General features: G+C 40.0%; 1 protein-coding gene across 9 annotated transcripts; it reads left to right on the top strand.

Moving 5' to 3' along the window:
- Positions 1-666: 666 nt before the first annotated feature.
- On the top strand, positions 667-25607 carry LOC117549049 (threonine--tRNA ligase 1, cytoplasmic-like; the record flags this gene model as incomplete). Of its 9 annotated transcripts, XM_034220626.1 has the most annotated exon segments (11): positions 667-1041; positions 1078-1176; positions 4759-4848; positions 5527-5714; positions 17150-17273; positions 18688-18812; positions 19891-20008; positions 20337-20401; positions 20504-20582; positions 21578-21724; positions 25528-25607. In XM_034220626.1, coding segments are annotated over 11 exon segments (1448 nt in total), but the record flags the coding sequence as incomplete, so codon positions are not given.
- Positions 25608-27553: the final 1946 nt, after the last annotated feature.

Below are 27553 nucleotides of genomic sequence, written 5' to 3'. Positions count from 1 at the left end.
GGGCTTTTCTCTGGAAGTGTTTCCTTGTACGATGTGAGGGTCTAAGGACAGAGGGTGTCGTTTTTTACTGATATTCTGAACAAACTGTGTTGTTGTATTTGCTGTAAAGTGTCTCTACTGTAGGCTATTTTTATTATATGTACAGGACTTTGGCTCGACCAAAAATCGTTTATAAATGTGCTATATAAATAAAACTTGATTTGATTTGATTTGAAAGAAAAATAGAAAGAAAAATACATTTGGATTCTTCAGATTAAATGTTTTTTAAATATCTAATTTGTTTTGATTGCCTTCTTATTCCTAATGTTTTTAATAGTGCTAATATATTGTTTACATTCTTGATAGAAATGTACAAAATGTGGTTTGGAGTTAGCTCATTTCTTTTTATGGATATGAAATGTCCCTAAAAATACAATTAACTGCACAACAAAGACACAATCTGCATCCATACTATCTTCCCTGAAGTACATAAGAATGTCTTTGTCCTGGAGAGTTGAACCTTTTGTCCCGTCTTGTTCCTAATAAAACATTCTACACCATACCACAATATTATACTATACAATAATTCATAAAATAAATGGCCAATAGTCTCTTCTTGTAGATTAGAACATGTGCAGGAATATTCAATATCAAGTCCAAATCGTTGCTTGAGTCTTGAAACAACGTCACCGGAAGTCAGCTGTCACCTTAAAGGGTGGTCATTTAAAGATGGCGGAGTGCATGGCCGCACGTTTGGCTGCTCAGGAGGAGCAGATACGGCTCCTCTCGGGAGAAATATCCTCTCTTCGGGACGGACTGAGTCAGGGTCTGGATGCAGGTGTTGGTGCGAAGGTTTCCCCGGAGCTGGAGAGCCTGAGGACGGAGAATGAGAAGCTCCGGTACCGGCTGCTGCACCTCCGGAGGGCTCTGAAGGAGGAGCCGCAGCTGGGGGGACAGAAACAAGAGAAGGGGGGAAAAGCTCCGGAGAAACACACCAACAAGGAGCAAAACAACAAGGAGAAGCAGAACATAAACAACCGGGCTGAGAAAAACACCAACAAGGAGACTAACAACCGGGCTGAGAAAAACACCAACAAGGAGACTAACAACCGGGCTGAGAAAAACACCAACAAGGAGACTAACAACCGGGCTGAGAAAAACACCAACAAGGAGACTAACAACCGGGCTGAGAAAAAGGTAGTAATGACATCATTGTAAATACTGCCATACTGTAATTTACTATATTTTAAAATTATTTTTAATGTTATTATTTATTTGTTTATTCCACACATAAGATAAGATAGTAATTTATTGATGCCAATTTGGAAAATGTTTGTGTTGCAGCAGCATAAAAAGACAAGGCATTGAACAATACAAATTTAAAAGACAGCAAATAAACAAGAAAGTAGAAAATATAAGTTACGACGGTTACGACCCGCCCCCTACTCCGTGGTAGTGGCTCGTGGGGAGACCCGCAACATAAAAGAAAACAACAAAACCAGTACTTAGTAGTGATCATTTATTTAATGTACAGCCGCTACTCACACATGCCATCCGGCAAACGAACGAGGTCTGGAGGACTGGCCAAAAGAAACTAAAAGGAGGGGGCCCGAGCCAGCTACACCACGGGCAGTAGGACCCAGAGCTTCCCTCCCCTAACCAGAAATCAAACCAAAACCCTATGGGGAACAAAATAAGCCACGAAAACTTGACTACCAGGTCCTCCAGGCTACACATGAAATTACCAGTGGTAATGGGGTCTATAGCTCAAAAGCAGCAGATAGATCATCAACAGAGCAGAGTCTTTCGTCATGTTCCTAGTACTAGACTCCTGGTACTAGGGTGGGTTAAATGCAGAGGCCAAATGTCACTGTGTGTGCTGTGTGCTCTGCATGTGACCATTTAAAGAGGGTTTCATCCCTCCCAATTCTACTAGGATAGGCGACCTCCTTCTCCTCCAGTTTCTCCTTATAACAGGCTGAGTGTCATTGGGAACACCTGGGCAGAGGCGGAGCCAGGGGCAGACCAGGTGCACCTGCCAGGGAGACAGAAAAGACAACACGGAGGGGAGCACGTAACACATGTTGAATTTACAAATGAACAATAACAAGATATAAAGCAAGGTATTATATATACAAGACAGATGGAATATTAAATTATATATACAAGACAGATGGAATATTAAACTGAATATATAAATGTAAAATGTACAGTGTGATTTTATTCCAAGAGAAACTATGGAGTAGTTATTTTAAAACAAAACATGTATACAAAAACTGGTTGTTTTATTTTTTAAAGCGCTTGGTGGAAAGGAGCAGGGAGAAGAACAACTTATTTGACCTGCCCCTTTTTACAAAAAAATAACAGTTGCTTACAAATACTGAAACATAAAACCAGAACACAATCAAAAGTCAACTTGATACTGTCTAAATTTGCTTTCTTCATACATTTTCTTAAACATAACATTTTTCTTACAGCCCTTAAAATCATTCGGCAAAGAATTCCACTTCTTTACAGTTTTCTTATAATAGTTCTCCATCTGTGTTGTTTTGTTTTACTTTGTATGTATGCACCATGACATCAAGTCAAATTCCTCGTATGTGGCAACCTACCTGGTAATAAGAATACGAAACAGGTTTATTACCAGGTTGGTTTACACGTACGAGGAATTTGCCTAGGTGTCGTGGTGCATACATGAAAGTAAATCAACACTTAAAACACAGATAGCCCTTTCTGATTCTGAATTCCCAGTTTAATTGTGTGATATTATTATTCGTGGTAGTGGTGCTGCAGCTTTATGAGTAGTGGGCCTCTGTTGAGTGAAGCCAGAATGAGAAACTATACCCTCTCATTTCCAGAAATAGCTTCCACACTCAGAGTGACACTGTGCATGGTTTAAATACTCCACAGCTATATTAATAATAATGTGACTCAGCAGTAATAGTGATGCAATCTTGCTGCAATTCTATTAAACAACAGAGTGAATAGTGAATATATACTTAGGTCAGTGGTTCCAAACTTTTTCAGTCGGGACCCCCTTGGGTATTGGAAATATTTTCGGGACCCCCCAACCCGGTTCCCATCTATATTGGTAGGATTAATTGTATATTGTTGTAAAAACATTACATTTTCTCTGCTAATAATAATAATAAGATATAAAGATCCAACTATAATTTTATATTTTAATATGGATTACACATGAACAAAAGTGCTTGTAATAGATACTGTGAATTAATTTGGCCTAATTAAAACTGGTTGGCCTTCTTCCCTGAGTAGTAGATTTTTAAATTCAAATTTCTTTAAGGAAAATATATGAATTAACTACTATTTCTACTGCAGGTAGCAAACGATCACATCACTTTACCATTCCTATTCCACACATAGCTCATCAATGACTTGTGTGTGCTTGCTTTCCCTCGCAGATCTTCTCAAACCGGGGCTGTTGTTTTGAGACTGCCCCTCAGTTCATTCTCAATGTTCAGCTTTGATCTGTATTTCGTTTTGATGGCAGCAACAGCAGAAAAAGCCGATCTCACACAAGTAGGATGTTGCAAAAGGCAGCATTAGCCCACAGCTCTCTGACCGATGAGATATTTTCGAGCAGTGTTTGTTTACAATTGAATAATAATACATTTGATTTATATAGGTGCACTTTAAAAACAACGTCATCTCAAGGTGCTTCACAAAGCTAAAAGGAGAAAATAAAAAAATCTTCCCGCGACCCATCTGCAGTACCTCCGCGACCCACCAGGTTTGAAAACCACTGATTTAGGTGAAAGTACAAATAAATATTACAAGTTTATTCACAATTTAATTTGTTGTACTCCTCCTTACCAGCTGGAAACTCCAAGAGATTAAGTGAGTTATAATATTACACATATTATTCTGAAATAGGCTTTAATGAAGAATACATAACCTTTAACTTCTTATGAGGACTTGTATTTGTAATGGAGTATTTGTACACAGTGTTATTATCACTTATGCCAACAAAAAAATCCACTTCTGTAAAAATGTGCTAAAAGTTATTGTTCTAATTCTGGATTGTTATTTTAATCAAAGACAATTATTATAGTCTTTTTTTTCACTGACAAATGCATGTAAGAGCCTTTTATGTTGGAGTTTTCAATGTAGAGCCAGATTTAGATAATTGTAGCAATGCTAGGATAGAAGTGTATGTATGTTTTTTTTATGTTAAAAGTAACCAAGTAGTTACAAATTCATGCAATACATAACATCCCGGTTTGATTCCTGGTTTGAGACCTTTGTTGAATGTTCTCTCTCCCCTATTTTTACTCAGTGCAGTATCAAAGAAGTGACTTTCTGTTGGGAAAATACTGAATGTGTTCCTCCAATATCAGAGTACACATGATAACAAAGGTATCCCAACTGTAGCTGTGAACATGACAGGATGTGTGATTACCTAGAAGAGCATCAGGACTGTTTTAGGCATATGATAGCTATGTGATTAACATGAGGATTCACGGAGATAGACATATGACAAGCATGATTATTGCTTACGCAGGCCTTAGCTAATCTGAACTAAACACTGCTTTGAACCGGTATTCCTGCATCTTGTGACTGCAACTCCTTCTTGTCCCCGTCAAGGACACTCTTCTGGGAGACTACTATTTGTCCCATGCAGCTTTGGATGTGATGCCTACTTTCATTCTTGCAAGGATAATAAATACATGTATCCTGATATTGAAGAACAAGCCAGTGATATTTTTCTAACACTTTCCATCTCTGAATTAACACACACGCCTCTGTGTTTGTTGACAGGTGGTAACCGTGGATACCAAATCATGTGACGGGAACAACAAGAAGGAGAAGAAGCCGGACAAGGGTCAAGCAAAGGGAGGCGTAAGAGAGGTGATTAAAACAAGATACACTCCTCTGTTCAAACACCATATCAACAGGGACACAAATCATTATATGTCAGCTTATCACAAAGATTGTATTCACCATAGTCCCTGCCTTTATCAAAACATAGGAATTAAAATGTGAATATTGTCATAGGATGGGGAAACAAGGTGCAACGCTCTGGTCTGGAGAGATCGAAATACCGTTTACCACAATGCCAAATACAAATATGTATAAAATATGTATATCCTATACACAATCAACACACATGTATACATATGCACACATTAAGATTTAAATAAAAGCACAGCAATCAATATATACAAAATAACATTCATTTCAATATCTTTGGGATTTACCAAAACATTTGCTCAAGGTACCAAAAGTTATTGTTCTAATTCTGGATTGTCATTTGAATTAAAGACAATTATTATATTCTTTTTTATCACTGACAAATGCATGTAAGAGCCTTTTATTGTTGTTTCAAAAGTGCTGATTCTGTGTCTGTTACTTTGGAAGAAAGAAAAGTGCCACTCACCATTGTCCCTGCCTTTATCAAAACATAGGAATTAAAATGTGAATATTCTAGTTAGATGTGGCAACAAGGTGCAACGCTCTGGTCTTTTTCTAAATTAGATTACCAAAGCGTTCTCTCGATGGTGATTGTTTGTTGATTCTCCGCTGCAGCAGAAGTCGTTGCCAGGATTCGTTGCAGAGCGCCTCGGTCTGTACGAGCAGCTGAAGAGGGAGAGTGATGCTCTGCTGGAGGAGAGAGCGAAGAACAGTAAACCAATCAGTGTGGAGCTGCCTGACGGAGGAAAGGTGGAGGCAAGAGCCTGGGTCAGCACCCCGTACCAGCTGGCCTGTAACATCAGGTCAGTGCTTAATTAAACAGAGACATAGCCACTCATTGTAGCTTCAATTAGTGACTGCCAATATGACCAGTATAATAAGTTAATTAATCAAATTATACAAGCAGACATCTTAGAAGGAAACTTGAGTCTCTTTGACGTGATTTTTCTCACTAGCATTTCATGTATCAACCGTTCTTAAGAATACATGTTTTCATGAACCCACTTATACAATTTAAACTAAGATGTTGATGTCATACATTTTTTCTGATTTGGGATTTATTCTTAAGAACAGACGCAAACTCAAGAGCACACTTATTCACTTTTTTGCTGCCAAGTTTTTGCATAATAGTTCGTTATTGTGCTTTCTTCACTTTCTCAGCTTTATTATACATTTAAATACAATAATACTTTTTTCCTTTTTTAATATTTGTTAATATTATTTATTTTACATTTCTTTATTATCAATTCATTAATTTATTATTTAGTCTAGACCATAGAGGTCTAGACCAGCGTTTTCCAACCTGTGGGCCCCCTAGTTCCCAACCTGTGGGCCCCCTAGTTCCCAACCTGTGGGCCCCCTATTCCCAACCTGTGGGCCCCCTAGTTCCCAACCTGTGGGCCCCCTAGTTCCCAACCTGTGGGCCCCCTAGTGCCCAACCTGTGGGCCCCCTAGTTTCCAACCTGTGGGCCCTCTAGTTCCCAACCTGTGTGCCCCCTAGTGGTCTGCGAAGGCATTGCAAGTGGGCCGCCAAATAATCTTTTTTGTTTTGTTTTTTTGTACAGGCTAAAGACACTTATCACATTTTCTTCTATATCCAGCACTAATGTAACATCCATTATCTTGAGTCAGATGAGCAGTTTTAATCTGACCCAGGTGGCTGATACTAGTCTTGCTGCATTCACTGCCTGGGTCAGTTACCAAGAGGTGTTGGGACAGATTGCAAATGTGAACATGGAGAATTCTTTTTTTGGAAAATTAATTTAGAGATGTATTTGGATCTACCTCCTGCTGGTTCTTGGTTAAATATCTTAAGGGGCTGCACACACGAAGCAGTTTTTACTGTATCGACTATGCGAGGTGTGTTGAAGGGGCATTTGATGGCTACAGCGCTGATGAAGTTTGCACCCCAACCATAACCAGCTAATCGTACCATTTAACCTTTGGGTGATGTTTTTAAAGTATGTATTGAAGTAGAAAACCTGTCCAGCTACATTTTTGGTGCATATCAAAGTTTTCTGAAGCCCTAGTGGCCATAGCTAGCTATTTGACCATTCTTAGAGAAAGTAACAAGCTACGACGCTGCTAATCAGGAAGTACTCGTTTGAGGACATTGGGACTTTATTATCATTCATGTTAAGTGAAGGCGTAAAAGTAAGCCAACGTGGTTTGGAAAGATTTGAGAAGAAACAAATAGTTTACAAGAGTATAAATAGTTCTGACATGTGGTACAAATTATTGTATTATTTGTATTCTTATGTGATTCATTTCAAGGGCAAATAGGTAATCTTTAAATAATTTCACAACTATCCTTTACTTTTTACAACTTTAAAGTATGCAGCATTGACACAGATTTTATATGTAATATACAAAATATTTATAAAGCAGATTCTTCAAAAACCACTCCTGAATAGACCCAATACGAGTGGATTGTTTTGTCTCCAACTTGAACATTTAAAATACACCAAAACATTCAGATATATGTATATATTTTGTTCTTCTTTTTATTTCAAGCGTTTCTTCAGAGAGCACTCCTCTTCAGCCCAGAGTTTGGTGAGCAGCTACTTGATGGTTGAGGGCTCTTCTTCTCTCAGCTCAGATCCAAAGCTCAGGCTGGAAGGACGTGGACCTCTCAGCTGTTCCAGTTCTTGCTGAAGAGCTGCGTGGTTCCTTCTCTCAAACTGGATCGTCTGGTAGAAATATTCCTGGTTGCTTCTGTAAGCCACTTTGACCTGCTCGAATTCTTGGTGGAGCTCCTTCTTCATGGTCCTTTTCATTTTGTTTCGAACCTCAGTGGCAATCTCGAAGGTGTGCATGCTCTCAGGGTCGCAGGTCCTCTTCAGGCTCTCAAATTCATCCCGTATGTCTTTCTCTTTGGTGATGGACAATTCTTTCAGGTTCGTCTGGCGGGCTAGCTGCTGTTTAGCCTCCTCCAGTTGCCTGCGTGTTTCCTGTTCCTGGTTCTGGAACCTCTTAGTGAGGATTTTCTCACGAGCCAGCTGACGTCTAGTCTCCTCCAGTTCTCTGCTGAGCTCCAGCCTGGGGTTAGACTCCCAGCTGTTAGCATTAGCAGGCTGGCGCATGAGCGTAGTGTTCTGCTCTTGACGTCGCTGCCTCCTTCTCACACGCTCCATCTTTAGCTGGAAGATTATCTGTGTTCTGCTGAAAATGTGTTCTCTCTCTCTGAAGGAAAATGTTTCGTGCAGACTCAGAACATGGCTCCTATTGGCCAACTAGGACGGAATGCCCTGTGATGTCATGAGCTGATCAAAGCACTCGTTCTTTGCAATTATTTCATGTTTCCATAGCGATGTCATAGAATGTTGGCAGTGCACCGATGACATCATGTGTTCTGAATGGTTTGATCTGCTCATGACATCAGCATGACATCACAGGGCATTCCGTCCTAGTTTGCAAATAGGACCCAGGTTCTGAGTCTGCACAAACCATTTCCCTTCAGAGAGGTAATACATTTTCAGCAGATCTACACACAGCAAATCTTCCAGCTAGAAGAGATGGAGCATGTGAGGCACAGACATCGAGAGCAGAACTCTACGCTCATGCGCCAGCCTGCTAACGCTAACAGCTGCGAGTCTAACCCCAGGCTGGAGCTCAGCAGAGAACTGGAGGAGACTAGACGTGAGCTGGCTCGTGAGAAAAACCTCACTAAGAGGTTCCTGAATGAAGAACAGGAAACACGCAGGAAACTGGAGGAGGCTAAACAGAAACTAGCCCGTAAGGTGAAATGGAATGAATTGTCCATCACCAAAGAGAAGGACATACAGGATGAATTTGAGAGCCTCAAGAGGACCTGCGACCCTGAGAGCATGAACACCTTCATGATTGCCACTGGGGTTCGAAACAACATCAAAAGGACCATGAAGAAGGAGCTCCACCATGAATTCGAGCAGGTCAGAGTGGCTTACAGCATCAACCAGGAATCTTTCTACCAGAAGATCCAGTTTGAGAGAAGGAACCAAGCAGCTCTTCAGCAAGAACTGGAACAGCTGATAGGTCCAGGTCCTTCCAGCCTGAGCTTTGGATCTGAGCAGAGGGACAGCCTTCAGGAGCAGCGGGAGTCAGAGGACATGGAGCTGCTGTCAGCAGAGTCTCTGATGCAGAGGATGAGCCAGAAGATCCAGTCTGTGAAAAACAGGAAGAACAGCCCTCAATCAAGGAGATGCTCACCAAACTCTGGGCTGAAGAGGAGTGCAGACCTCATCTGACACTCTGAAGAAAAACTTGAAACTAGAAAATGCATTTCCTGCTGAAAATGCGTGTGAATGCTGTAAATTATGTACTTTTGTTGCTGAAAAAGCTGAATATGTTATTAGCTGAATGGTAGCTGCTTTTAGCTACAAAAACCAAGTAAGTGTGTTGCTGAACTTGGCGGAGAAATGCAGCAAAGTGAAATGATTTGAATCAAAATGGTTACAGCTTTTGTCTTATAAACAACTCAATGTATAGCCTCAATGTCCTGAAATAGCTGAATAATGTAATTATTATTATTATAATGGAAGAGAAAAAAAAGTAAAAATGCTTTGAAAAGCAGCAGAATATTTTAACTGCAAACTTTTGAACTAAAACCATACATCACCAATAAAGTATAATTATATATTTCACGCTCTCCTCCACTCTAGGTGTGACATCACGCACTCTAAGCCTTAACGAGCTGCGCAATTCACACTAATGTTAAAATCTGAAGAGGGCCTCTTTACCAAGCTCCAAACTGAGTTAAATATCTAAAAAAAATGTGAAGAATAATTTGTATAGCTGAAGGTCTTGTGATCATTTTAAAGTTGGAATGAAGTCTCTAGCTGAAAGTATGTGGAAGGAGTAGCATTTGGCGCACGGTGTAGCTAAAAGAGGATTTGAAGGTTCCTCCCATTGAGTTACATTGTAAAAGTTTAAAAAGCTGAATATTTAAAAAAGTATAAATGTCATAAACAAGAAAAGTCATAGCACACATGGACATGTGAAGGAGCTGAACATTTTAATATTTGAATGGTTTCTGTAGCTGAAAGTATGCTGAAGTAGTTAGCGGTTGAAATACTGTAAGAAGCGGAAGAATAAAGATTGGAAGAACAATAGTGGGACAGCAATCACACTAATAAAAAGAAGAAGAAAAAATAAAATAATAAAACGGACAAGTCAAATCAAGCAATCTGATTGGTTCTTAGCCGTGATATAATGAGCGTATATCACGGGTAGAATTGTAGTTACTTTTCACAAGTCATGTATCCCTCCGCGTCTGAGAAAAGCTACAACTGTTACGTTACGTCCGTTACGAAACTAACTAACTAACTAACAAAGCTTAAGATGGAAACATTTAAGGTTAACTTCGACCTCCGGGTGGCCTTACTATGGAGGAGTGGATTGAGCAGTGCCTATCTCCAGAAAAAAAAGCACCTAAATGACGACATGCAGAGCTACGTGAAGAGAAATGATGACCGTTAGTGGCCACAGGTGCGAAAGCTCTCTCCAGAGCTACTGGAAGCCGAATCTCGGGGACCGGAGAAACTGGAGCAATATTCTCGCCACGCCAAGCAACAGCCTAGAACAACCTCAACAAGTAACCACGTAACAGTTTTTCAGTGGGTGCGCAATAAACGGCAACATACAAATTAATGTAAATAAATAGCCAAAAAATAATCGATCAACGCTCTCTGTCTAATTTGTTCGCTAGCTGTTAGTGTTGTTGCATAGCAACCACCTCACACTATGTTTCGTGCAGAAGGCAACGGAGGGACTATTTTATTTGGAACATCATTATTTACTAATAAATACTATTTAAATTAGAGTGTGTATTTTTCTTTTATATTGCCATACTTGGTAACCGTTTTATAAAAGCAATAGCTCACTTCAGGCTGTGATCTATGCTCATTATATCACAGCTAAGGTGCGTTGTATACCATATACCACGGCCTGTCGTGAGCTATTGCTTAATTATCTGAATGTCTTGGTGTATTCTAATTTGTCAAGTTGGAGACAAAACAATCCACTATACTGAAGTGTTTTTTTAAGAATCTGCTTTTAAATATAATGCTGCATAATTAAAAGCCATAACAAATAAAGAAAAAGTATTAAAGTATATATTAAGTATACAAATATGCAGATATATTTGATCCTCTGATCAACGTTCCTTGCAATTATTATAGTGTAATTTTATGAGTTTGGGGTTACTGTTTTATGTAGAAAAAAAAAATTGAAGCAAAAAGAAAGGATATCTTGTTGTCCGCTTCCAGTAGGGACCCACACATACTCAGGCCATCTCCTTATTCATTTAGTTAGGGTCTGGCAAAAGTCCCAATGTTGTACAATAATTGTGACGAATGCTTTCTATTGCAAAATCAGGAGATAATACTAGGATTCAAGTTCATTATGTGTTATTGAACTTCTGTGCCTCCTCACATGGACAATAGCCAAATGTTAGGGTTTTGCTTTGGGGTGATGGTGTTGGTTGTACAGTATGTATCCAATATGACCCCAAAGAGGGTTAGGGTTCCCCCGGGAAAACAATATGTAGCTTAAAATGGGTAAAAAAAAAGTCAACCCAGTCTCACGGCATTTCGTGTTATAGTCACGAAATGTAATCTATTGATTCGTGTTCACCAACACGATTTTCCCCTTTTTTTCGTGTCACACAGAACGATTTTAAAAGCAATGTATTTCTATTGGTAGTGTGTTTCGTGCCTGCACCACGTCTTTTTGTCCGGTCGGGTCTTGGAAGACCGGAAGCTGTGGGGTTCATAAAAACATAATCTTACTCAATATCAAGCCACGATTATTATTTTTATTTTAAATTGTATAATGTCTGACTTTTTTTGCCGTCCGTGAGGAAAATAAATGGGGCTCAGAGCCTCAGAATACTGAAATCTGTATTTTTAAATATTTTTTTCCTTCTAATTTGTTATTATTTTCTAAATAACACACTGTTATTTAGAAAAGAATGTTTTTATTTATTTGTAACACCAAACCGACAGAAAAGATGGTCTTAACGTGACCCAGTGGTCTAGTTCAGTGGTTCTCAAATGGGGGTACGCGGACCCCTAGGGGTACATTGGAGTAGTGCAGGGGTACATGAGATATATATTTTTTAGTTTACAGTAATTCTGGATAATAAAATGTGAAAAATAAACGGGTGCTCTCTTTTCCTCTCCCTCTCCTGACAGCCGGTCAGTCTCGTGCAGCTCGCTGATCCAGTAATAAGTGACCCGACAGTAAAGAATAAATATATTTATAACTAGTTTAGCTAGTTCCAGAGTAGATAAACTAGCTAAGTGTGTTAGGTCTAACTCAGTGTATTTAATTTTGCTCCACACAACGGTCCGTCACAGTGGCGGAGCTGTGATCCGGAAGAGCTGCGTGTTCTCCGTCAGCAGCAGCTCTCTCTCTCGCGTCCGGTCTTCACTCGCGTTTATATCCAAATCTATCAGATCTAGCTAGTTCTAGTTAATGATATGACTGCTTGGCAACGGCGTGTGGCCGCAAAGTATAGCGCAGCATTATGCATATGTTTATATGAGGGGTCAAAATCCCATGCTCATAAAATGCTCATATATTTTTCTCTCTTCATTTCCCACGCCCCAAAATAAATAAATATACTAATTTTAGGGAAAGTAACGAAGTTTTAGCAGTGTGGGTTTTATATGAACAGAGTTAAACATATTTCAAAACGCGAAGTGTAATAACTGCAGTTTGCCTCCCCGTCAGAATGACAAAGGTCCTCAGTGAAGCACAAGCCCATGGTTCTCACTAAATTGTAAGTACAACTTATTAAAAAGATCAGTTCAATGTCGTCTTAGTGTTATTATGTTGAAATTGGTTTGCCATGAATTTAGTGATTGTAAACATTTGAAATGTAGCATTTAAGTTTTTCTCAGTTACAATGTTGTTGTTTTAATAAATCAGACACCGATGGTGCAGCGCCGTACTGTACCTCTTTATGTAGGCATTTTTTACCTAACAAATAGTTTTTGCGCTGATCAGGGGGTACTTGGCTTTTTTTTTTTTCAAAGGGGGTACATTATTGAACAAGTTTGAGAACCACTGGTCTAGTTAATAAAACATAATAATATCAAACATAATATTACTATCAACTTCATTGTGAAATTAAAACAGAACGGTAAAGAAAAATACAGTTTCCGGTGTCCGTGTGAGGCCCAATCTCTCTCGATTTGAAGTTTATGCATTGTACCATGAACCTACACCTGTAACAGTCAACCGCTTTCACACCAAGTACTTTGCCGTACTTAGTGCCGGCACTTATAACCCCAGGGCACTAAGTACCAATCGCGTTCACACCGGAATAAGTCCCAGGGAAGATTATGCAAATGAAGCAGCTGACGTCACTTCGTCTTCTTCTGCTTTGGGTTTACTGGCAGACCGCAAACAACTTCACGGCGTATACTGCCACCCGAAGTCCCCGGCCGGAAGTCCCCGGAGTTGGGGACTGGCTTCAGTAGAAGCTGCTGGGACTCCCAGAAAAGTAGTTTCTGAAGATGTTACAAATAACACACAGCATACAATGCCATAATAACTTTTTATTATTAGAAGGCATTGCAAGTGGGCCGCCAAATAATTTCCTTTTTTTCATTTTCCTTTTTTTATTTGTTCCTTTTTTTGTACATTACATTACTTGTTACTTGTTAGACGCTTTTATCCAAAGCGACTTACATACTCAATACTGTGGGCAATCCTCACAGGAGCAATTTGGGGTGAAGTGTCCCAGGGACACAACGACATGCTGACTGCAGTGGGGTTTGAACCTGTGCTCCCGTGATCCGAACTAGTCCACTGCGCCACAGCCTCCGTCCCTTGTACAGGCTAAATACACAAACATGGACATAACAATAACATATAGGAGATGATATTCCCATCTCAGACAACAACAAAACAAAAACAGAAGAAATAAAGATACAGTTATAGGACTACTTCAACATTTCACAAACAAAAATAGGTTGACAACCAAAAACCACCAAAAACACAACATGGCAAGCATATTGTTCCTTTAATCCCACTCCTCGTTAGAGCTAATTATTGCATTTCGTGGCGTGTTGAGCCACGTTGTTGTTTGATTTTTTGGGGCAATCATTTTTTCCAAAATAAATTGTATTTTTAATCTACTCTTCAAACACCTTAAATTAAGATTACTCCTTGATTGACTTTTAAAAATATGTATTTTAGCCAGAAGAATAGTCGTATTTATTAACTGTGTGCGGTCTTCATCTAAAAGCCCAAATAAAATATTAAAGGGTGTAAATGTAAATTCAATATTTGCCGCCAAATAATTAGCAAAACATTAGGATTTGTGTGGAAACATTTTCATTATTAAGATAATTTTTTATTTGAACCTCTTTTCCTTTGTCTTTCTTGATCCTCCTTAGCAACGGGCATTACAGTCGTTGACAGCGGTCTGTTCTACTGGATTTACAACGTGTCACATGTTCTGAATTGACCAAACTTTATTTAGCCTCCGTATTGTTTATGGTTGAATGTGGGCCGCGAAAAGATTTTTGATTCTTAAGTAGGCCCTGAGTTGAAAAAGGTTGGGAACCGCTGGTCTAGAGTCTAGACAATAGGATCCATTATTATATCCACAAAGGTACAACCCATTTTGTTGTTTAGCCCCAAGGTCCCCGCCGGCGGGTACTTATGTTTCTTTTTCACGACACTGTGTCTCAGGGCATCTTAATATTTAAGAACCTATTAATGTGTTATACCAGATTAACGGGAATAATCTCAGCTAACTGACGATACAAACAATTTTTACCAAAACAAAACACAAGTCTCATAAGAAGCATCTAAATGACCCCTGAGCAGTGGCGTTTTCTCCTGGAGGCCAAGGGAAGCCAGGCTTCCCCTGTTTTTTCAGATTGTAGTTATAATTTTAATAAATAAATAAAAACACTTTGTTTAGTTTCTGAAATTCTTTGTTGTGTGTTGCTGCCGGTCCATCTCTCCCCCATTCTCATTGAGTATTTTACAAAGAGTGAAACAGCGCCCCTGTAGATGTTATGGTGAAACAATAGATTGCACTCTCTGTTGCGAGAGGAAGCCAGCCAAAATTGGCTTCCCTTGGTGAAAAAAAATGGAGGGATTGACCAATCAGACAAGGCTCACGTCATGCCCCTGCCAACCTGTGATTGGTCAGGGTCATGCCAAGGGAAGCCAGAGGCGGCTGGCTTCCCTTGCCTCACAATCCAATCAAATGGCATCAACTTAGTGTTGCAGTGACGCATCCTAAAACCCGGAAGTAAGCTGTGCTCGGTTTCTCTAAATAAGGTCAGTGGAAAACCAACCTGTTAGATAAATGCACGTTTTGTTCAGTCGGATAATGTTAAATGTTGTACCATTATGTGCGCCCTTGCTCATTGTGTCCTGCAGAGGGCAATGTTGTCTGCAGTGCGTCCAGGACGTGACGTCACTGACTATACCTTGCACTACCTGTGGCCTCTCAGATGTTGTTTGGATCGAATACAGAGCGGCAGCACAACCGCATCTCTCCTACCATGATATACATAAATATGCCTAATGAAGGCTAAAGAAAGCTGTCTACTACTGAGTTCTATTAAATCTCCACCGCAACGCACTACGCCTAACAGATAATATCCACATGTCTACCTTACTTTTATAATTTTCGAATCATAAATCTAATCGATAGAAGATAGATAGCGTCACTGCACCACTCTCACCGCCGTTAGAAAGTAGCAAGCAAGTGCTAAATAATTGTACTAAACTTCCGCTACAGCAGCAACAACAACAAATACAATCTGATGACAGGCCAATGCCCAAACTGGAGATGTGTACAGCGAGGAAAAAAGGAGCAAATCGGACGTAAAACGTTAAAGGTCTTCTGATTTAGTTTGTGAATGAATTAGAATGAATTAGAGTTTCAGTTGGAGAGTGCGTGCGGACCTGTCGGTTAGATAACAGGCGTGTGTAAGTCCTGCATCTGTATGATACAAATGTGTGTAAAATGATACCGGGTGCTGTAATCACTCATCTGGTTACGTTATTACATTGACCACCACACCCCCGACCCAAAAGAAAGGACGTATTATTGGCTTCTCCTAATTTATTCCCCACGCCACGCTACTGCCCCTGAGCGAAAAATACTAACGTACTTGGGCACAGAACTCAAGATAAAAGTACCCTTATTACTTATCGTAGCTGCACATACAAGATATCCGATTAAAGCTGAGGTTCCACAGATTATTTAGGTATATAGTATCATCACTGAGTGATCCGAACTCTTGACAGGGGAAGCAAACACAGACATCACAACACGTACCTTTACGGAGCTTTTACAGGAGATCGTCTCACCGTAGCTGTCAATCTGATCAAAAGACTTGTTCAATGGCATTAAAACGAGAAAAAACGCGGCTGAATCGGTTAATCCATAGGTTGATAATGTTTCTGGGTAATCATTTTTTAAATTTATAATCTATAATTCCATTTTTATGTAAAAATTAGAGTAAATGTTAGCTGCTAATGGTAGCCACGAGAGTTATCGCAGCTTCCGGTCTTGGCTATGCGGCAGTCTCACACACACACATGACCAAATAAGGAGTATGTGGGAGTTCCCCTCGATTCCATTGGCTTTGACGGTTAGAACGAGATGTCAATCAGCAAAATCGACCAAGGGGGACGAGAGATAGGTCAAATCCACCCAAATGACCCCAGAAGTGGATTTTTTTGCTAAACCTCTCTGAAAAGGTCAAATTTCACTTGTTTTTCATCAATCTTGATACAGGGTACTTATTATATGTTATAGTTTGGATTCCTAAAGCTTTTAGTCTACCATCCCATCATTCAAGGGTGGTTTTCACTATAAGTAAAAAAGATTTTTGGACGGACACTATCATTTACATTTTTGTACTATGTTCAATCTGAATTTACTTTAAAATAAAAACATCTATATTGTTTCTGACTTTTCTACATCCAACTCACAGGTTTATCCTTACTTTGAGAAAAAAGATTATTAATTTAACACTTTTAGAAGTGAATATATGATCATTTGTTTTGGGAATGTCATTTTCGAGCCTGAGACCTGAAAAAGGGGCTTAACAAGTAAGAACACTTCATGAAACTGACTTCGACTTTTCTCAAGGCACATTTCAGAAAATAAATTAGAAAGATATTGGCGATGAGGCCTGATCATCTTTTTTATTGTAATGATGATGAGAATCACAAATGTGGACCCAGCATCTCTGAGGAAACCCTCTCTCTCTTCCAGCCAGGGCCTGGCCGACAACGCTGTGATTTCTCGTGTGAACGGAGAGCTTTGGGACCTGGACCGCCCGCTGGAGCACGACTGCTCTCTGGAGATCCTACGCTTTGACAACGAGGACGCTCAGGCTGTGAGTACAAACAATGCATTTAATAAAAGACATGTTAACACTTCACCAGGGCTTACTTACTTACATGGGCAGCTATTCTAATGTACCGTATGATACCCTGCGTCAGAAATAATACCAAAAAACCACAACCGCTATAATCCAATCAAAAAATGTCGGCAGAACTAACTCTTCTCATGACATTCATGTTTGAATGCTGCACAGCTTTTATGATTTAAAGAAAAATGTTCCTTAACCCTTATGTTGTGTTCGGGTCTCCCTTGGCCCGTTTCAAGTTAAGATTATATAATAACTACACTCTAGGTTGTTTTATCAGAACAAGGCTTCATGATATCCTCCACAGCAGCTATATAAGCACTACAAAACTGATTTTGACCATTTTAGCCAAGTCTGAAGGTCTCTAAAAAAAAAAAGTGTATAATTTGGTGTTCGGGTCTGGGAAGACCCAGCAGAATTGTTGTGGGTGACTCGGGGTCAAATTTGGCCCAATCAAAATTCATCTTTGACTTTAGACACCCCTCCCCCACCCCCTTCACCCACTGTAACAATCATTTTTCGCAACATGCACCTGGTCTGCCCCCCTCCCCCCACGGGAACTCGACCTTTCTCAAAGAATATGTACACTAACACTTGAACCTGAACACACACATGCACGTGTGCAATATGTGGTGTAATGTGTTTTGGGGCCATAACATTAAATTACAACAGGATTGTACGGTTATGAATGCATTATAAGTTAGTTATGATGTAATTAAAACAATATTGTATGATAGTAATTTTTTTGAGTGTTTTGGACTGAGATAAATCATGGCTCAAAATGGACCCGCGAACACCATGAACGGTAACAGCTTTCGAACACAACACAAGGGTTGAATCTATTCCTTCAGTTTAAACCTTGTATTTTATTAAAGACATGCTAACATTTTGTTTTACGTTGTGCTTTCTTTGGGCAGTTTAGATTCTAGTACCGGCTATAAAGAACATTGACTGTTTGAATTAGCCATATAATAGCCAACATCAACAATAACACTTACAAATAATTACACAAATGCTATGATCCAAGATCCTAAAAAATATTTTACTATTCTCATGACATCCACATTTGTTCCTCTAAATCTATTCATTCAGTTTAAACCTTGTATTTCTGCACAGTTGAAGATACATTTCCTTACGTAACCCTGCACTAAAACAGATGAATTCAGTTATCGAGCAATATCTGTGTTCTGTAAATCTAGTTTTGCATTGGAAAATCTTTTTATTGACTTCATTCATTATCATTTACTTTTCAACTTATTATTACTATACATATAATGTCTGATGTATAAGAAAACGGTCAAAGCCACAGCGTCCAAACATCATAATGGTTTGTTTATCTGTCAATAAGTAATATATACATTTTCATCCGGTGTTATTCTAGGTGTATTGGCACTCCAGTGCTCACATCCTGGGGGAGGCGATGGAGAACTTCTATGGAGGCTGTTTGTGTTACGGACCCCCCATTGAGAACGGTTTCTACTACGACATGTTCCTGGATGGACAGAAGTGAGCCAGTATTTTCACTCTGTGTTCAGACATGGATTACAGTCCAAAAATAGTACTAATTATTTATACATCCAGTGTTATTAAAGGTGGGGTAGGTAAGTTTGAGAAACCGGCTCGAGATACACTTTTTGTTATATTCCATGGAATGCTCTTAACATCCCGATAGCAATGAATATCTGAAGTGCTTTGACAAAAAATGTCATCTGTGGAAGCCGTAGTACTGTAAAAAGCACAACCAATCATTTTAGTCGGCCCGGCTAAAGTAACTGGGTGGCCTACCTGCCTGACCGCCTTCCATCTGTGCACAAACTTATCTCGTGCCCTCATTGGTCATGTGCACATTCGTGTGTGTTGGAGGAGGGGCTCTGTAAGGAAGTGGCAGATTTCTTCCGGCTGTGTATTTTCAAATTGTAGCGCACTCGAGCTGGTTTCTCCAAAATGACCTACCCCACCTTTAATGTATAGATATTTCACAGTTTTTCAGTGCAATATTAGCAGAGATGGCAAAAGCACACACATCCTTTACTCAAGTAGAAGTACAGATACTTGTGTTTTAAAATACTCTGGTGAAAGTAGGAGTACTGACTAAACTTCTTTACTCAAGTAAAAGTAAAGAGGCTTTGAAATGTACTTCAGTAAAAAGTACCCATAACTCCCAGCTGTTTTAAAGAGTACCTGAGCTCCCTTTATATTAATAGAACAATAATGTCATTGTTAGCTAATGAATGTTTCCATGCTGAACAACGGCAACATGACAACGTTTCCATTGGTCCCTCTTCTTTAGAGAAGACCAGGAAATGATGGATACACGGATCGTGTTCAAGTCAATAGGCACGCAATGACTCTAAATAATAATGATCACGCCACCAAACACACATTCAAACTAAAGGAACCAGCCTGTTTGAAAATGTAAGAAGTAGAAAGTAAAAAGTCGTGGAATAAAGTACTGATACCAGAGAAAATGTACTTAAGTACAGTAACGAAGTATTTGTACTCCACTACTTCCTACCTCTGAATATTCGTGATTAGAGAAGCGACATGATGCTTGTAATGAACTCAACGTATTTCCTGTTTCCAGGGGAGTCTCCAGCACTGAGTTTGGGGACCTGGAGAGTTTGTGTAAGGCCGTGGTGAAGGAGAAACAGCCGTTTGAGAGGCTGGAAATCAGCAAGGAGACGCTGCTGAAGATGTTTAAGGTGAGAGAGCTGTTTCACAAACTAAGAAAAATATTCTCTAGCCACACACTCACCTGGTTCAAGAAGTCTTGTAAGGAACTTCGATATTGGTCATCTGCTGAGATCCTTTTGCTTGTGTGAATTCAGATTTTCAATGATGGCATATTTATTCACATGTCTTTAAAAGTTTTGTAAATATAAGAGTGGCTATTGTCCTGTTTGGATAAAACTCCACACTTACGTAGCCTGGTTTATACTGTCTTGCCTTATTTTATTATTATTATATGCTTGTTTGACATTTGAAATCTTTAAATCAAGACCAATAACATGTGACCTGTGTGTCTTTCAGTACAACAAATTCAAGTGCCGCATCCTGAATGAGAAGGTCACCACCCCCACAACTACAGTGTACAGGTACGTTGCTGCTTATAAAAAGTATTACTTGATTTGTTTTTATTTAAGAAGATTGATTCATTTTCAAAACTCACTGTTGTGTATTTGATGAACCCTGGTTAGATGTGGGCCCCTGATTGACCTGTGCAGAGGTCCTCATGTGAGACACACAGGCAAGATTAAAGCCATGAAGATCTACAAGGTAAGTGGAAACACACAGGATCAGTTTCTTATTTTCAAATGTATAACTCCAAAAAGTAAAGCTGTTCTTTAAAGGGGACCTTATGTCTTTTATACATAAATATGTGTCCCCGGTGTGTCGGGGAATTCACAAATCGTCAGAAAATAAAACCCTCTCTCTTTTCCTCCGTACCCAAATCTCTAAAAACGGGGGTACAACGGAGCTGATCCAGATTTGCGTCCGATATGACGTAATATCTGAAATGTGGACCCACGGCCCAATCAGAAACGTTGCTATCAGAAACAATGCCCGACTGTTTTGGACGTAATATGGTCGGTGTTTACATTAGCATCGCTAACACTCAGAGCTAACCTGTACTGGAGAGCATGTGTGTGAAGAAGCAGGAAATAAAAAGGAACTCACCTTGTGGTATAACCGGCAAGAGAGAAAGCCTTTGAGCTCCAAACTGTTTCAGAAAGGATCCTTGATAATCCATGATATGGCGTTTCATCACCGCAGTATTTAGTTTAGACAGTAGCTGCCGGGTCCCGCATGAGCTCAGCTCCCTCTTTTTTAATTTTTATCAAATTTAATTTATTGTTTTTAAAGCTCTATACCCCAAATAAAAAATAAAAAATAACTCATCTTGTGGTAAACCTGAGAGAGAAAAAGCATTTGAGCTCCATACTGTTTCAGAAATAATCCTTGATGTGGTTTGGAACATGATATGGCGTTTCCTCACGGCAGCATTTAGCTGAGTATCTCGTAGAATTCTGAGCAGGCACAAGCTCCCCCTCCTCTTTTCTTTCAAGCTAAGGACCCAGATTAGCACTTTAGTAACAGGGCTGGAATAGAGGGATATGAGGGATGTCTAAAATGCATGATCTGTTTGGTATTTTGAGCAAAACACATCAAAGACATGTTTTTTCATATATTTTTTATATATCTGAGACCCATAATATATGCCTAAAAATAGCATAATAGGTGACCTTTAATATTTCCTTCCTCTTCCACAGAACTCCTCCACCTACTGGGAGGGCCGCTCCGACATGGAGACACTCCAGAGGATCTACGGGATTTCCTTCCCAGACTCAAAGATGCTGAAGGAGTGGGAACGCTTTCAGGAGGAGGCCAAGAACAGAGACCACCGCAAGATCGGAAAAGTGAGTTGAAATGATACAGAGTGAATTTTGATTGTATAATACGAAGACAGGCTTTAGAGATCATAGGAGGAGTTTTATCCTCATGAGATTGTCGTTTTTTTTTTTTAAAGTGGTGAAACAAAGCTGGATCACATGAAGAAACTTAAAGGTGGGGTAGGTAATTTTGGAGAAACCAGCTCGAGTGCGATCGAATTTGAAAATACACAACCGGAAAAAATCTGCCCCTTCCTTCAGACTTCCTCACAGAGCCCCTCCTCCAACACACATGAACGCGCACATGACCAATGAGCGCACGAGATAAGTTTGTTCACAGATGGAAGGCTGACAGGCAGGTAGGCCATCCAGTTACTTTAGCCGGCTCAGATGATTGGTCGTGCTTTTTACAGCGCCACGGCTTCCACAGATGAGATTGTTTATGGATTTTTTGTCAAAGCACTTCAGATATTCATTTCTATCGGGATGTGAAGAGCATTCCATGGAATATAACAAAAAGTGTATCTCGAGCCGGTTTCTCAAACTTACCTACCCCACCTTTAAAGCTTAATTTAAAAAACAATCACATGCAATACAACATTGCTTGGAGGTTAGAAGAAGCAAAATCCTACTTCAGCGTCACATAATGCTCAATCTTTGGGCAGTTCTAAAACCATGTAATTGTGCATGAAAACACCAGTTGCTGCTCTCCTCCAGGTGAGGGTGCTGTGAAACCAGAGAGTGAAATGATACAAAGGAAATGTTTGATTTGTAATTTGTTTAATATGATGGTGTGCACATCTACTTTGAGGTGTTGTAGGAGTTTATCCTCGTGGGAGTTTCGGTTTGTGGTTTTATTTATGTGGTAATGGTCACACAGGCACACACAGTGACATTTGTTCTCTGCTTTTAACCCATCCTAGTACCAGGAGTCTAGTACTAGGAGCAGTGGGCAGCTATTGTACAGCGCCCGGGGAGCAATGGGAGTGAGGGGGGAAGGGGGATGTCCGGTGCCTTGCTCAAGGGCACCACGGCAGGGCAGGAGGTGAACTGTGACCTCTCCAAGTAGCAGTCCACACTCCATATTCAGGTCTGGTCGGGGACTTGAACCGGCGACCCTACGGCTCACAGTCCAAGCCCCTACTGACTGAGCCACTGCCGGACCTAGAACCAGGATCACATGAAATATCTTAAAGATTCATTTGAAAGATATTTAAACACAATCCGAAATTACTTGGAGGTTATGAAAGGTTCAATATTCCTCAACAATCTGGCAAATTGATGTAATTGTTTGCAGTTTTTGGCACTAACACCCTGTTATTTGGCCCATTGCTCTCTCTCCCTGAAGGGGGCTGTGAAACCAGACACTGAACTGAGATGAAATTAATTTGTTATTGTTGGCATTATTTCTCTCATGAATGTATGGGTTTGTGGTTTTATTGAAGTTGTGAAACAAAGCGGAATAAAGTAACTGTAAGACAATAAAACAAAATACAAATCTACTTAAAGTTTACGAGAGGTACAATCATCACCAAATGATCACGTTTTGTGCAGTTTTAGACACCTGTTTTTTTGGGCATTAAATGGCCTGTTGCTGCTCTCTCCCAGCTGAGGGCGCTGTGTCTCTTCATATCTTCACCCTGTGAGTCACGTGATCGGTCCAGCTGGTTTCCCAGCATGTGAGAGGCAGACGGCAGCACCTCCATCAGCACCGATAACACTCAGACCCACGATAAGCCCGAGAGTCTAGATAAATGCTGCTGGAGGCAGTTAGAGGGAGGTGACAAAAGTGACATGTTGTTTTAAAGATGGTGCTCTGTGGCATGATCCCAAGCTGAGCCTTATCCCTCTCACAGAGCTTCGTTAAGCAGAGCATCTCTGAAATGTCCTGAACAACAGGTGAAGAAACATGAATATACAGAATACAGACAGGTTGAAACGGCTACTTCTGCACAATAACACCAAGCATTAAAAGGCATAAGGACAGTAAAACATGTAAGATACAAATATAAAACAAAAGGGAAATCGCAGCTACTTTAAGAGGCACTATTCTGCTTTTTGGGGTTTTCCCTCTCCTGTAGTGTGTTGTTTTCTGTGCAGGTAAATGGTCCGCAAAGGCTGACATCACTATGTAACACTTGCGCTTCTATTGGCTAGCAATCCAACATATTGTACTTGATAGACTAAGGGGCGGGACATCTCTAAGCAGTTGACCAATCACAACAGAGCCGGCCAGCTAACCAATCAGAGCAGACTGGGCTCTGGTTTCAGACAGAGGGTGAAAAGAGGTGCTGCAGCACAGGCAGTAAAGTAGAGACAGACAGCAGGAGGGGACTCTTTAAAGTAGAGACACTACATACTGATATACACCTGAACATCAGCTGGAGAGGACTCTTTAAAGTAGAGATGCTACATACTGATATACACCTGAACATCGGCAGGAGAGGACTCTTTAAAGTAGAGACACTACATACTGATATACACCTGAACATCAGCAGGAGAGGACTCTTTAAAGTAGAGACACTACATACTGATATACACCTGAACATCAGCAGGAGAGGACTCTTTAAAGTAGAGACACTACATACTGATATGAACCCTGAACATCAGCAGGAGAGGACTCTTTAAAGTAGAGATGCTACATACTGATATACACCTGAACATCAGCAAGAGAGGACTCTTTAAAGTAGAGACACTACATACTGATATACACCTGAACATCAGCAGGAGATGACTCTTTAAAGTAGAGACACTACATACTGATATGAACCTGAGCATCAGCAGGAGAGGACTCTTTAAAGTAGAGAAACTACATACTGATATACACCTGAACATCAGCAAGAGAGGACTCTTTAAAGTAGAGACACTACATACTGATATACACCTGAGCATCAGCAGGAGAGGACTCTTTAAAGTAGAGAAACTACATACTGATATACACCTGAACATCAGCAGGAGAGGACTCTTTAAAGTAGAGACACTACATACTGATATACACCTGAACATCAGCAGGAGAGGACTCTTTAAAGTAGAGAAACTACATACTGATATACACCTGAACATCAGCAAGAGAGGACTCTTTAAAGTAGAGACACTACATACTGATATACACCTGAACATCAGCAGGAGAGGACTCTTTAAAGTAGAGACACTACATACTGATATGAACCTGAACATCAGCAGGAGAGGACTCTTTAAAGTAGAGATGCTACATACTGATATACACCTGAACATCAGCAGGAGAGGACTCTTTAAAGTAGAGACACTACATACTGATATACACCTGAACATCAGCAAGAGAGGACTCTTTAAAGTAGAGACACTACATACTGATATACACCTGAGCATCAGCAGGAGAGATCTCTTTAAAGTAGAGATGCTACATACTGATATACACCTGAGCATCAGCAGGAGAGGACTCTTTAAAGTAGAGACACTACAGACTGATATACACCTGAGCATCAGCAGGAGAGGACTCTTTAAAGTAGAGAAACTACATACTCATATACAAAATAAACGAGGTGCGGATTATTTTATTTGTGAAACAGTGCAGAGGATCTAAGAGATCTCAAATAATTAGTAATACACCATTAAAAACTTCATAAATAAGCAAAAATAATTGTAAACGTAGTTATACTCGGGTGATATTTAATACCTTCTTGTTATAGCCTGGAAGCAATAAAAAAAAAAAACCATCCTCTCTTTTCTACTTTCTTCAGGCGGTCATTGGCGGACAGTCTGTGATGTGATGACTCCCTGCTGTGCTTCCAGGTGCTTCTCTCTGATTGAACCTGCAAGTCATTAAAACATATTCTGTGTGTGCTTCACAGGACCAGGAGCTGTTCTTCTTCCACGACCTCAGCCCTGGAAGCTGCTTCTTCCTGCCCAGAGGAGCGTTCATCTACAACACCCTGACCGATTTCATTCGGGTAAGAGAGGAGGCCGAGTGCACATCACCTGCCCCTCTGTTTACACACAGTTTCAAATAATTAACCCCTACTTCTGGTTTATGCCTTTTTTATTTGTCTGTAAAGAGTTTTTGAGTACAAGGAAAAGTGCTATAAAAATACCTCTGTTGTAATATTGGAATTAAGAAACACCTTCATGCCGATCTAGATCCCTCCGCTTCGCGTCGGGCTCCTGATCAGCCTGTCGGTGTTCTTTTCCCCATAATGACCGCGTCGCTGCACATTAACCCTTACTTATAAAACGGACAAGTCAAATCAAGCAATCTGATTGGTTCTTAGTCGTGATATACTGAGCGTATACCACGGGTAGAATTGTAAGTTACTTTTCACAACAAGTCAGTATCCCTCCGCGTCTGAGAAAAACAGTATACCGTTGGGCTGAAAAGCATGCTTTTCAAACTGGAACAAGAAAGCAGCGGAGAAGTAACGGGGCAGAAAAAAAAATTCAGTGTGCAGTTCCTTTGGCATTAGGGCAGGGATATCTAGATACTTTCCAAGGTTTGACACATAGACTGGGGTTTGACATAATGAATTGTGCTACTTTTAAAGCAAGCAACGATGTTTTCAAATCTGTAATCAAAGAGGTCCGCAAAAACACTATCGACCAATCAGATTGCTTGATTTGACTTGTCAGTTTTATAAATATATTTACATTTCTTCCGTTACGAAACAAACTTACAAAGCATAAGATGGAAACATTTAAGATTAAGTTCGACCTCCGGAGGGGTCTTACTATGGAGGAGTGGATTGAGGAGGAGTGCCTATCTCCAGAAAAAAAAGCACCTAAACGACGACATGCAGAGCTACATGAAGAGCAGGTAGACCAACTGGAAAAGTACCACCATTCAAAAGCTTTCTGAAACGCTTCGCGTCGGGCCGAACCACGCCCCTTAGCTGTGATATAATGAGCATATACCACGGCCTGTCGTGAGCTATTGCTTAAATATAAATAAACGTTGATTGATTGATTGATTGATTGATTGATTGATTGATAAAGAAAGTGCAGCAGAGAGCAGGAGTTTGCTAAAAAAAAGGCTAAATTGTACAAATGTGTTTTGAGTTTTTATTTAAAAACTTCACTTTTTGTAAAGACATTCATCCATTTTTAATCAATTCAATCTAATATATTACAAAACTATAGCAACCTGCACCGTAGGCACATATAACCAGGGTTGGGAGGGTTACTTTGTAAATGTAATTAGTTACTGAATACATGGCTCTGAAAGTAATCCGAATACAGTTACGTGTCTTAAAAAACGTATTAAGATTACTTTTAGAATATTTTCTTTTTCCATAACAGATGGGTATGTTTTGGTGAACAGGAGACACGTATTTTACTGTTTTAATGGCTTATCAAGAACTCAAACACAACATCTTGGTGTCATTCTGGACAGCTCCCTCTCATCTGCACCCCACATAAAAAACATCACCCGGACTGCATTCTTTGTACTGTCTTAAACCTTTCCTTAGAATATGTTATGAGTTGTAAGGTGTCCTTGGGTGCTATGAAAGGCTCCCCTAAATAGAATGAATTATCATTATTATTGATTATTATTATCTGAAACGATGTAATAACTTTTTTAACTTTTTCTAGTCACTTGCCCCATGCATTGAGCAGCAGCAGGCCATTCACTTTGATTTGATCCCGTTACATCATCATTTCGACAATAAAGAAATTCTACATAAACGTTATCTTGCACATTTTATCGAACCATCTCCGTTTCTAACTTTCAATATATTTTAAAAGAGATCTCTCTCTCTCACTGTGTGCGGGGGCGGGTCTCTCTCTCTCTCTCGCGCTCTCTCGCTCTCTCTCTCTCTCTCTCTCTCTCTCTCTCTCTCTCGCTCTCTCGCTCTCGCTCTCTCTCTCGCGCTTTCTCTCTCTCTC

This window comes from Gymnodraco acuticeps, unplaced genomic scaffold (assembly GCF_902827175.1).
Source record: "Gymnodraco acuticeps unplaced genomic scaffold, fGymAcu1.1, whole genome shotgun sequence".
Lineage (NCBI taxonomy): Eukaryota > Metazoa > Chordata > Actinopteri > Perciformes > Bathydraconidae > Gymnodraco > Gymnodraco acuticeps.
This window is presented reverse-complemented; position numbering and strand designations above follow the sequence as displayed.